Source organism: Sturnus vulgaris, chromosome 3, assembly GCF_052056855.1.
Source record: "Sturnus vulgaris isolate bStuVul1 chromosome 3, bStuVul1.hap1, whole genome shotgun sequence".
NCBI classification, from domain to species: domain Eukaryota; kingdom Metazoa; phylum Chordata; class Aves; order Passeriformes; family Sturnidae; genus Sturnus; species Sturnus vulgaris.
The window spans coordinates 70433161-70446655 of NC_142245.1; the positions used below are offsets into that span (position 1 = coordinate 70433161).

The 13495-nt window shown below is 42.2% G+C and overlaps 1 protein-coding gene across 1 annotated transcript; it reads left to right on the forward strand.

The window, feature by feature from the left end:
- The first annotated feature begins 3670 nt into the window (after window positions 1-3670).
- CD164 (CD164 molecule) lies at window positions 3671-13231 on the forward strand. Its single transcript, XM_014893412.2, has 4 exons — window positions 3671-3903; window positions 7751-8008; window positions 9092-9172; window positions 10160-13231. Exons 1-4 carry the CDS (start codon window positions 3819-3821, stop codon window positions 10318-10320), a joined length of 585 nt encoding a protein of 194 aa, XP_014748898.2. The 5' UTR covers window positions 3671-3818; the 3' UTR covers window positions 10321-13231.
- Window positions 13232-13495: the final 264 nt, after the last annotated feature.

Consider the following 13495-nt stretch of genomic DNA (forward strand, 5'->3'; position numbering starts at 1 on the left):
ACCACTGTATTGCACTATCACCAACTAAAAAATGCAGGTTAAAAATACAGTAAATGGATGTACTGTTGCAAGAACTCCATCTAAATATTAGCTTTACTTTCCTTTGGTCACCTAAATCAGCCTGACCTCATTCTCTGGTTGTCTGCAACTGCACAAGTGAAAGGTTTATTACTTCCACTCCATCTTAGCTCTCTCTACCTGTTGCCTTCCATTCTTCTCAAGACATGTCTCTGGCTTGCCTTAGGCTAAAAGCATCAGCCTGTATCTCTATCTCTAAAAGAGTTAAGAAAATATTTTAACACTATTTTATTATCACTAACCACTCTATTATTTTATTTGTTCCTTATAAACAAATAAAATATTTTTCTTTTATTTGTTCCTTTGTTAAAAGCAGCTTTTCCACCCCACCTGGTGGGGCTGATTGAGTGCCTGTAACACAGAATTTATGTGTACCAAACACAGATCCACCTTGCCTGCCTCAGGCAAGCAGCTTGTACAGTACAGGTGCCAATGTCCTCACTCAGAATTCCTGCTAGGGACAGACACACAGGCACCTTAAATGCACCCCCTGATGTCACACAGCACGGCATGCACCATCCTGGATGTGCCTTGGGGCTGTATCCAGCCCCAGTTGGATACGCCCCACAGCAGGATTTACTGCCATACCTGCCTCTCGATGCAAGGACAAACAAGGTTACAAAGCTCCAGGCACAGGAGTTACCGTGTTACTTCTGAACAATTCACCATTTGTGAACGGCACCAGGATACAACAATGCATCATTATGTAATGGTAACAAATACCTCAAAACCTCCTTAAATTCTGTATTTTCCCTGCTAAAACACCCACCACGTATTTACACTTCACATGCACTTCTCTTCCTGTGCACTTGAAATGACAAATATGGAAATGAGAACCAATGTTTACAAAATTAAGGAAATATATATTCCCTTCAGTTTATCTACTAAATTTGTATTTCATTCACTGCTGTCATCCCAAACTGCTGTATGCTCCTGTGGAATCTCTTCAATCCATTATCACATCTTGCCAAGCACCAATTGATACAATGCAATCTGCTACAAATCCTGGGCATTTGCTGTGTTTCAAATGTGCTTCCCTAAAATGGGCATCTGCAGACTCTTAGGTTCTGCCCATTTTGTCAAGGATTTTACATAATTTTCCAGTAATACAGTGCTTGGAACTCCTTATAGATTCAAAACAGAGGTAAATGCCTTACTAACCACTAAGTATATAACAGTGCAATGAGAACTGAATTCAGTGATGAATGTGGTGTTTTAAATCCAACAACAACAACCCAACTGCCATGATCCTGCTGACTGTATGCTACAACAAAGTCCCAAGATGCTGACTATAAGAAAAAACAGACAAACCACATTTATCTTTTCCCTAGATTCCCACCAGCCCCCAGAATGATAAACATGTTTTCACTCACTTGTAAAGATGTTTTTGCCCTTGCTGGTAGTCTTAGTTCTATTTTTTACTGTACTTCATTTTCTCCCACTTTTTCCATATACATAAACACTGATTAGAGTCTTGTCTTTTATCTTATTTAATTTAACTGTCCTATTACTTTCTCAAAAGAAGAGATTTTTAGTATGCACTCCTGATGAAATGCAGATTACAGCAACCATTACACTTCATGTGTTCAGCACATCAACAGAACTGCCACTGCAATCCCTCATAAAACACTGATAACTGCTGAAGATATATTTAACGTTATAATCCACATGACCTGCAAAAAAGAAAACCTGAGTTCAAATAATACTGTGTGTCTAGTGAAATCTCAAGAGACCCTCTGAATCAAGCCCTGATCCAAGAAGAAGACCCCTGTCCCAGAAGGACATAAAAATCTCTGCAGGTATGGCAAGGAGGGGTGAGTGGGATGCATAGAAAACTCCCTTATTCCATGCTCCCTGCAATTTTGGTTACATTGCAATTTTTATTTATGCTACTTCGCAATTTATGCTGTTTATTCAAAGGCAGAACAAAGATATTTTAATAATGCATGTGAAAATTATTTCTTATTAAAAGGCCAGAAACTTCCATCATACTGTATAATTATTTTACTACCACTCCAGTAAATGGAGAATGAGAGATAACTAAAGTCAGTGTGTGATTTCCGTTTCCTTATCACTTTTCAGAATTAAATTCTGATGTTACTGACATTTACATACAAGAGATCATGTTTGATCATTTTAATGCCGCTGTTACAAGATTCCAGTTCATACTACAAACTTGATTCTCTATTGTTTCTTTGCAGACCTTTCTTTCTTTTATTTTTCTTCCTAAGATTCCTTTGCAGGAAGGCAAAGCATTAGCCATCCTGCCTGCTAGCAGAAAGCACCACAATACATGACAGTACAGAACATTGTCAGAAAGCTCTGTACCCAAATTATGTATTACCAGCAGCCCTACAGACTCCTCCATAGCTCACACAGTAACCATGATAGGTAGCTTGCCTTAAAATTTCTGCATTTTTATTGGTCTCTTGGCTCTTGGCAATATAACATCTTCAGGAAAGAAAGCAAAATGGGAAGATTAAGCTAGAAATTTCGCTGGCAGTTTCCTCTTAACTACCCAAGTCAGTCCAGCTCACACTTAGGAGAACCAAGGGGGAATTGTCCTGATTATAACTCTTCTCTTCCGTTTGTCCTTTGACCTAGACCATAATAAAATTTGCTTTATAGCTCTAGCTTAGCTCTCCTTGAATACAAGCACACATGAATGTTTGCCTCGGTTTCCCAACATTCACCTGTGTTGGCACTGCACAAAATGCTGAGGCAGATTTACGCAAACAAACTTTTATTTGCAGAGTCCACTGATGATATATATGGACTCCAGCTGCCTTAGGGAAAAACAAAGGACAGAGAGAGTGTGATACGCGTAGGGGGAACTCTACCCAGTGCCCGGGGATAATCACGGATTCTTAGAATCACTTAGGTTGGATAAATTCTTTCTTCGAGTCCAACTGCAAACCGGACACTGCCAAGTCCACAAAAAGAAGTGGTGGGATGACCAAGGAGCATTCTCCGGGTGCTCTCTACAGCGCAGCTGTAAAGATATAGCGTAGCATGCTTCCCTTCTACTATTGCAGCCATTTCACCCCGGACCTACACAAACTCCCAGCGTGCAGCTTCCACCTGTGATGGGACCACTGCTGCTGGGAGCACAGCTGGACACCACTGGGCAAGTGCTGCAGGCAGACTGCTAAGGTTCACGTGCGATTCATTTAAACTACCAGCTAAATACAACTTAAATACAACTTAAATACAACTTAAGGACAACTCGCTGTTTCGTCGCGGTAGAAATGGGGTAGGGGCGTGGCCATGACAGCTGGTGTGGGTCGGTGGAAGCAGCGCCACCGCCAGCGACACCGCCCGCCCGACGCGGCTCCGCGGGATCGGTACCGACCACGCGCCCCGGCCCCGCCCCCGCCTCGCTCCCAGCCAATGAGCGGACCCAGAGGGAAGGGGGCGGGACCTCCGTGGTGACGTAACGGCGCGTGACGCGCGGGAAAAGCTCCCTCCCGGGGGAGAGGCGGGGTCACGTGGGGGAGCAGCGCCGCGCGGCCGCGATGCGGACCGTTCCATTACCTGCCGGATGGGGGGCCAAGAGGAAGTCGGGCTGAACCATAGCGCCCGGGGGGCGGGGCTAGCGCGGGGCGCTCCCGTGACGTAAGGCGGCGCGGGGCGTGGCGGGGCGGCGGCGCGCGGCGGCAGCGGGAGCAGAGCAGATCGAGGCAGGGAAGTGCGGAGCAGGAGCGGGAGCTGCAGCCCCCTTGTTTCACCGCATCGCCGCCATGGTACTTAGGACACTTTCATCCCACGTCGTCGTCGTGGTGTGCTGCCTCTGTGGGCTGGCTGCGGTCGCAGCGCAGAGCAACGGTGAGTGATTCGCGCCCTCCCCCACTCCTTCCCTCCGGGAGCTGCTGACGGGGCAGCCCCGCCCCGTGCCCGGCGCTGTGGGGAGCGAGGCGGGCTCCGCGCACCGAGCCCCGCCGAGGCTGTCCGTCTGTGCGCCCTGGTGCTGGCCCCTCCGCAGGCGGCGGGCCGGGAGCGCCCCGGGACCCGCCCTGCGCTCCTCCGGTGCTCACTCGGTCGCCGCCACTGCTTCCTGGGCGCCGCGGCCGCAGTCCAGCGAGCTTCTGGGCCGCTCTCCTGCTTGTGCCGGTCTGGAACCCACTATCCTGTGTTATCCCCGCTGGAAGGGGGAGCCGGTGCCAGGGAATTGTGTGCGGCTGCTTCTTGCACCCTTGGAACGGGCCTGGGAGCGGCGGTGTCCTGACGCAGCCGTGTCGTTCTGGCCCTCCCTACTGCCGCGTGTTCCTTGTCCCGCTGTGAGCCCCGTTACTCGTCCCGTGGGTTTGCCCCCAGTTGCCCACAGCTCGGGCCCTATGGGCTGTTTGCCAAAGTGTTTGCGGGGCCGAGGACCGCGAAGTGTGCCTCGAGCCCCAGAACGCGAAGACAGCAACAAAAAAGACAAAACAAAAAGTTGTGTGGAAGCGCTTCAGTGTTCCCTGGCCGCGTTCCGTAGTGGCGCTGGGTGCAGCCGAGGGTGACGCTGCCCGGTCACCGCTGCTCCAGCCCGTAGGGATCTCCTGTCCAGCCGTGCACCGCCGGCGGGCTGCGGGACAGCCTGCGGGAGCCTGGGCTGCTCCGCCGAGGGTTAACGCTCCGCTCCGCTGGGACGGGAGAGGGCGCTGTTGGGCCGGCAGGACGGACCCCTCCGCTGGTTCCTGGTTTCCTCCTCGTGTGCAAGGGGAGTATCCGAATTTACCCTGTGCGAAGCCAGTACAGCGGGTTTATCTTGGAAGCAAATGTCGGCTTGTCTAGGCTGAAAAGCTGAGTTCGTGGTATCAGAGTATTTTTTTTTTCAGTGAAGGGCAGGCATCTGCTGATGGGGAGAGCTGCGAAACTTGCTGTTATCCCATGTAAAAGAACCCAGGAGAGCCTTTCATAGCAGGAGGTGTCATTGGGACAACGCCTGAGACCCTGCCACAGATTCTGAAATTAACAGTTCATTGTTAAAAACATCTCCTGATCCTTTACTCTTGCAAATCTGATCCTCCCCCATGTTAGTCTGGAAAGGCTGTTTTTGAAACTAAATTAGAAGTTCTAGTGTACCCGGTATAAGTTGGCTCTATCGACTGTCTTCCTGTCTGAACAGATGTACTGTGCTAGATTTTCCATATACCGATGAGGAATCTACAAAAGTGAATGTTGTTCATTTGTCAGAGGCCGTTGTGTGTGCTGTGATCATTCCTCAGATGTATACACACCATAATTTCCCCTCTGTTATCAAGAAACAGTCGTAAAGCTCTTGAAGTATTTTGAGTGCTGCCTTCCTGAAGGGAATAGGGCAGCTGTTGCACACCTCACTGATGCAAACGCACAGAGGTCTTTTTATATCTTCTTATGTGAAAGGGAAGAAATAGTGCCACCCTTTCTGACCTGATCATGCCATAACCAAGAGAAAGGCCGTGTGGATTGAGGCTTACTCAGTTTGTACTGAAGTTAGTTAATGTATTTGTAGTTGTTTCTTGAGAGGTAAAGGAGTGTACTGACTGCCAAAGATCTGTGGATAGCAGCGTTCCTTTCATGGAGAAAAGTGAAAGGTCACGCCAAGGTGCCTCGAGTGGGTGGATATGATGTGAAATGTGCTGGAGAGCGTGCAACAGAAGGAGTTGTGGGTTGTATGTGGGTTTACTGAGTATGATGGCTGTATGAGCAAGTCTCAATTAAAACTGATGTGGTAAAACTAGAGTTGGAGAAGATCTTACTTGATCCTGTTAGTGGATGTATTGTCATTGTGGTTTTAAGGTAGCAATGTTTGACTGAGATTGACGTAAAAAAGCAGCTGAACTGGTTAGATTGCTGGCTTTTGCTGTGATCAAAATGCGACTAGATTGACTTTTTTTCTCTGCTCTCCTTTTTATGCATGTGTACATGAATTTCTCCAGATTCCTGTCTTTATTTCCCATACTTTAATTGCTTTCTACTGTAGGGCTATTTATAGCTGGCTGCATTACCTAAAGGAAAAATTTAATCAAAAGGAAACAAGCACTTACCGTCTGAGGCTTCAATGAACTGCAAAATTAATTTACTGGACTTTGGTATCTTCACTAGAATAGTACATGCCATATTATCTGTAAATAGGAGGAATTTATGAACCTTCCAGTTTTAATTAACTAGCTCAAATCTTCATGCAGTTCTGAAATACAGAGTCTAGGATATAGACCTGCCTAGGATAAATCCTTCATGCTAGGAGTGTGCTCAGTTGCATATCTGCTTCGGACTTTTGTGCTTGTTTTGCAAAGCAGTTTTACAGGATATGAATAATTTAGGTAAGATCTTGAATTTCACTTTTGTGAAAGCTCCCCAGTTTCAGTTTTTCTGGATGCTGATAAAAAATGGACTTTAAAAGAGGATTTTCTGGTTTTAAGATTTAGAACAGCAAATGAAAATTCTGAATAATCTTGTCTAGGTGAATTAAACTGTTCTGCTAAAGGGACTGGCTCACACCAACAGAGATAAAACTTCCATGCTGCTTTGGGCTATCTTGTGGTGGTGACAGCGTCAGAAATAATTTCTTTTGACTTGTGTGTTGTTTCTAAAATTGTAACAATCGGGTCTTAATCAAGAGTGCTGAAAGAACCATTTTTTAGTGCTTTCCAAAGAAAATATGCTGTTACAATGCCTTGTTCTGTATCTGAGAAGTGTTTCTAGAGTCTGTTCCTGTTGAATTCGTGGTGACGTTATTGTGTTTAACTTCTGCACATTCAAGGAAATAAATTGACAGTAATTTGAAATAAATAGTAGGAGATCTTTGCAGGTGTGAGAGAAATCTGTATACCTTATTGACTCTGAATTGTTTTGACTCAACACTGCCTCAAGGGATTGACACGGGAAAAACATAGACAGCCTTTTAGGTGGCGTTAAACTACTTAGATGCAAGTGGGAGCCAAGAGAATGTAGATTTTTATATATCCAGCCTATTTCTGTAGAAACAGTCAGCTCTGATTTCCCACCCTGCTAAATTATGCTCAGGATGTAAATTACCACACTCGAATGAGCCTGAGTATTAAAAGCTTCTGGACATCAAGCATTTCAGCAGGAGGCTTGCTGATGTGTCAGTTTAGATAAGCTGTCTATGTGTGATCAACCCACTACAAATTTTGTTTTGGGGGTTGTGAGGTTTTGGGTTTTTTTTTTTTGGTACAACATGCTGAATCTGACAGTACCTATATCCAGGAACTCTCCGAACAGGAACTGTAGCTAAACTTTCAAATTCTTGATTGGTTTTCCCTTCATTCTGATTCAGTTGTCTAACCACCTCTGATTTATAATTGAACTTGATAGCTCAGATTCAGTCTCAGTTGCAGTGAGGTTGGGAAGTAATACTCTGTATCTAGTTTTCTCCTGTGTAAAGCATGCACAGTTTCTGCTTGGACAGTAGGGCTCTTCTCACTCAAGTTTGGTTTGAGGAATCTTGAGTTGCCAGTTGAATGCTGGCTTGATTGGGCTGCTGTGACAAGATTTTCCGTGTATTCACTCATGCAACTCTTCATGTCAGTATGGTGTATTCAAAAGCTTTGTAATTACAAACTAAAACTACAGTAGAACTCAGTGCTGTATGAAATTCCTAAAGCTATGCCTGCTGATGTTGTCTTGTTGGGTTTTCAGTTCAATACCATCATTAATCTCTCTAATGTTGCTCTTTATTTTTTCATAGCTTCCACAGTTTCTCCTGCTACCAGTGTTACTAAGCCTTCTTCCAGTGTCACTGTAACACCTTCCAGTGTCACTGTAACACCTTCCAGTGTCACTGTAACACCCACCAATGCGACCACGGCATCTTCCAATGTGACCACGGCATCTTCCAATGTGACCACAGCATCTTCCAATGTGACCACGGCATCTTCCAATGTGACCACCGCATCTTCCAATGCTACCACAGCCAGTTCTGCCACCACAGCTCACACTACTATAGGTAATACAGAAGCACTGAACTCAGAAAAGCAGGAAACTAGGAACTGGTGAATAACATGAAAGACAGGGGCTTCTTCCAAAGTTCACTGTAGTAGCTTGGTTACTAAAAATCTGATGCGCAGAATGCATAAATGGTTCCAAGGTTTAAGAAGTGGATTTTAGAAAACTTAGTTATGTTGCCAGACAGCATCTTCTGTGTTAAAAATTGACCCGGTGGTAATTGAGTTAGTAATTGCCACTAATCATGAATTCTTGTGAGTTTGGTTTTGGTGGTTCCCCCCCAAATTTCTCTGCCATCTCTACAGTGAAATTCTTTTTTTTAAAAATCACCTAATCTTTAAAAATTTGCCGATCAAGGGAGCTGGGACGTAGCAAGTTGGTACTTCATTAGGCTCAGAACAGCCTTATGTACGGTAGGGTGATGTTTACCTTTGAGTAAACACACAATGTTGACAGTTATCCCAGGCACATAGTGGAATACTGATTAATTTTTATTAATACTTATCTGTAGGGGAGGGGGAGAGATCAGAGACCCAGCTTATGTGGCTTGATAATGAAAGAATGAAAGTTTTTAGGAGACAGTTTTGTTTTAGGTGAATGATTTTATTCCAGTGATGGCATTCACCGTTATTGTTTTGAGGACAGGAGAAGAAAGACTGTGTATCTCCTGTCTAGAGGTATTACACTAAGTACTTTTTTAGTACAATTAATACTGATTCTAATGAAAATTTAATGAAAGCCCTTTTCCTTGATGCAGATTCTCAGTTGTCCTGAAGCAGATCTCTTGATTGTTGTTCAAATACCAGCATTTATATGAGTGCTTGAAAGAAAGTGTTTTTTTGTCTGAAGAAAGAGTCACTGATCTGTGGAGAACCTTGAAATATTTGGATAACAATAGTATGCAAGTTTGAAAATAATCCTAGTTGCAGAAACTTGGCTTCACCTAAATAGCAAGGGATACAGACTAAGGACCAAGCTTATCCTTGTTAAAGCAAAACAGGAAAAATCATTTGTATAGGAATTTCAGTGCTTGCAAATTTGCTTTGGAGTTTATGGTGTTTACATACTGTCTTCTTTCAAACAGCCAACATCACCAATGCAACTACTCATGCTCCTATACCTAAAACTACCATTACTTCAGCTACCACGAGACCCACTCCTGCAGGTAACTACTACAACTGCCATAATTAAAGCATAAATTACTTAGAAATCAGTGTTGCTTTGAAAGTGTTATCTTGAATGATTCACCAAGTGACAACATTAAAGTAGTATTGGTGTATCTAGTGTTGTCACTTCTAACTTTATGGCAAGTCTAATTTTGTTAAAGTGATGTATGCAAGTAGCAAGGTTATATAGCCTGAGAAACAGAGCTAATTGGCGAGATGTAGAAAGTCAGAAACACGTTGGTCAAATGAGATCAGCTCGATGATTTTAATAGTTTAATTGGAAGTCCCTTGTCATCTCTCCTGTCTTTGGGAGGTGGTATTTTGTTTTTGCAGCATAATAATGGGATGGGTTTTTTTGTTTTTGTTAAATGAAATTCTGCTACAGTAACGGGAATAAGCTGAAGTATTTTATTTCCAAGTCAGTCCTAAATATGCCATTTCCTGAAAAGCTCTCACAAAGTAAATCTCTTTAAAACTACCCAGCAGCAGATGGCTGTTATTTCCAGACTTGTATTTGTGACTTCAGCTGTTTTGGTTTTTTTCTAAGCCTAACTCTTGTGGTAAAGTACAGTAGATGGAAGATAACAATGTGTGTTAAATTTAAGCAAAAAAAAAAAAAATCTGGAGCAAGGAGCAGCAACTGCGAAATGTGTTTTGAATGTGGGCATATCAATAATACATTCTATATAAAGGAGGAAGGCTTTGGCTTTTTGAAGTAAAAATAAAGTCCAGCTGGGTATTTATTGCTCAGTTTTGAGGTCCAGAGCAGTCTGTCTATAAATAGGTCTAGCCTTGTACAAACAGCATTTAATCAGAATTTCAGTACCGCTAATCTAAATACAGATGCTGGCATGGCTTCACTTTTGATTATTTTTTGTTTTCTTATTGGTGTTTTGAGTAGTCCTAATACAAAGAATCCAGCACTAAAATCTGTAAAACTGTTGTGAGCATTGTGCACTTACAGTTTGTAATTTGGTGTTTAACAGGTTCAGATACTACTGTGGCTCCTGTACCTGTTCCACGCAAATCTACATTTGATGCTGCAAGTTTCATAGGTGGAATTGTCCTTGTTCTGGGTCTGCAGGCTGTTATTTTCTTTCTGTACAAATTCTGCAGATCTAAAGACCGAAATTACCACACGCTTTAGGACCTGCCCCTTGGTAATGGACTAGTAGCCCAACACCTGTAGTTCACTGAACCAAAATATTTTCTGTTGCTCATGGAAGACAGCAATTCATTATATCCTTTAAATCTCTAAAAGAAGACTTTAAATGAATATTTTTGCAACATTATACTTGGCAAGAAGTGATATGAATCTCTTCAACAGGATTACTTGCAATATGCTGCATGGGTTCTAATGGCTGTTTTATTTTCCTTTAGTGGCTGCTGATGTGGGACTTTTCTTGATACGCCAAATGTAGAATGTTCAGAGATTGTTATTCAGTGGCAACACTCTCCAGTAGACAATCTTAAAATGACTTACTCTGAAGGCTAATTTAAACAACATCTGATACAGTATCCCTTCAGTTTTATCAAGATGTGAATTATTGGTGACTGGTTTCGGGGAGTGAAATACCATATAGTAGCTCATGGCTCTTACAGTGTGTTGCTAGAAAGATGGACAAAAATGTAGAATTAGATAACGTCTTAACAGAATAACATAACCCTTTTTTTTTTTTACACAAGAATAAAAGTTGCCTCATAAAATAATTCATTCCAAATCAAAGTCCTATACCATTTCTAATTAATGTTAAGGGTGGATGTAGGAATAATCCTTCTAATGGGGAAATAATTATTAGTGCCTTAAAAGACCAAGTTTCAGTAGGCTGTAAGCATGTCCCAGCTATCTCAAAGATAAATAAAACTTCTAAGTATTAGCTTTACATAGGAATATAGAATACATGTGACTTGAGCATTCCAGTTTAAAAGAAAATCTCTTGAATAACTGTCCCTTAGTTATTTTGTTTTAGAGTGAGGAGTATGGTACAGCAATGTTCAGCCACAAACAGAAGCTTTGACTTGTTTACCTTTGTTCTGGCCTACAAAGACCAACTATAAAAGTAATGATAATAATTCAGTTCACTCCCTGTATAAAAAGGCAACAGCTCACATTTATACTTGAAATACTGATGTTTGGGAAATCCTGATGTTTTTGTTATTCAAACGGTTCTTAAAACTCATTACAATTAATTTCAGGAGCTTGGATTGTTGTTTTTTTTTCTTTCTGCTGTATGTCTGCTTGCTGAAGGAGCAATTAAGGGTCCTTCAGAGGATCTGCTGATTTGATTCTAGTCAGGGTTGCTGTAATCCTGGGACTGCAGGCTACACCTTTTTTCTTTCCCTTCTCCCCTTCCTAGCTTCAGGTTTGTGTCACCTTGCAGTGAACTGGTTAAAGAAATCTATTCAGCCAAATAGTTTAGGGTTTTCTTTTTTTTTACCCTTGGCTGGATTAGCCCTGTGATCCGAATATCAAAGGTACGTCATCTCTAATGCAGACTGACTTGAGCACCTGTGAAAATAAACGCACAGGAAAAATGGAAATAGAGCTAAAGTCAAGTGGTGGAGGTAGCACATAATGCATAGCTTCTGATGATATCCCCTGATCATCAGTTTTGGGGTAATCTGTAGTACTGTCTTACTAGCTCTGACTTGACTGGAATTTGGCACCCAATACAAAAATAGCATTGATAGCAGATAGTCATGGCAGTGAGACTTGAATTATGAAGCAAATTAAGTGCATTTCAGTTGGAAACTTGAAGTGTACAGTGTTGTTTCTTATGTTCTTCTAGTTTGAATGGCATTGTTTCTATTGTGCTGCATAGAAAACTCAAATTGCTACAAAGTGCAGAGGTTATTCACCAGTACTGTATCTTAGAGTTCATTAGCTTTTGGTTTTTTAAACAAAACTAAGACAATCAGCTCAGGTTTATGAAAACAGCAGTGAGCAGCCAGTTTTCAGCAACAGTGTGTGTGTGAGTTAGATGGTATATCCTTGGCCTTATTGTGAAATCGCTTAAATCTGTCCTTTCCCTATCTAAGAACTATTTTACTACATTGATTTGTTAAAAAAAAAATCCTTGAGCTTGTATTCTGTGCTTTGAAGCGAACAAAATACTCTTTTGAAATATGACAGTTTGCCTTTAGCTCAGCGAAGCAAACTATACGTCATATACAATTTTTGGCCTCAAAGGGCTCTTTTGGGAAACTTGCAGAGAAGTCCTACAGAACACTTCATAGCATGGAAAACATTGCCACAAAAAAGTTAATGCTTATTCATGAGCTTTGCTAATCCTGATTTAGGTTGCTGATGAAGTATGCTGGTAAAGCAAACTAAAAATAATGTTTAAAGTGCCTTAAAATTGCTTACTTGTTTGCCTCAAATTTTGTTTAAAAGGATAGAAGGGATACCTTGCCTTAGTTACTAAATTTGTTGTGGTGCCAGCAATTGCTATTTTCCAAGACTTTAGGAAACCCAGGATCTGTGGCATGTACAAATGCCTATTTGAAAAACTCAAGTTTGTGCTGTATCAATTTAATCACTTTCCGGAAGGCCCGCACTACACACCTCTTGCTCATTAGCCTTGCCAGCAAAGTGTAATTCCACAGTTCAGAGTTCTGGCTTGAATTGTTTCCCTTTTTAGTTGTTTGGGGGAAGGGGAGGCTGGGTTATGCATCTTCACCATGTGCTTGGCTGCCTCACTGTCGAAAGTAATTACTCCTTTGTGAAATGCGGTATCAGCTGATCTGTGCTGTGTACTAGCAAAAAACCTGAAGTAACAACTTGCAGTTTTTCTTGGCCTTGTGTTTTGGAAGTGGAAGGTAGCTCATAGATCTGTAGTTGTACTTGCCCCTAAATCGGTTTTAGGCACTGAATTGTAGTGACTCTTCAAGTTACCTGGCTGTTTCTTGAAGCCAGCTTGTGCAAATACCAAGCTGTTACCTTACGAATGTTCTCTGTAAGTGTTGCTGTAAAAGTTTGTATCTTGTCTTCAGTGGAGGGAAACTGAAGCAGCTGTAATCGCAAAACCAAATTGATAAATAAAATCTGTTGAATGGAATTTTACCTGTGAACTTTATTTAATGTGAGCAATCCCCGAGAGGAGTGTCTGCTTGCTGACTTGGAGATGAGCTGTTTCTCATGGGAATTGAGAAATACAAAGGGAAAGAGGAAGAATGCAAGGTATGAAGAGTTAGTTCCCCTAAAAACGGTATTAATTTTGTATTTAACAATACTAATTCAGATTTAGAATTATCTTAAAAAGAATTTTCATTCAGGTCATGTTTTTCCATGTTAGCTTAACTCTTGTTTTCCACTTAAAGCC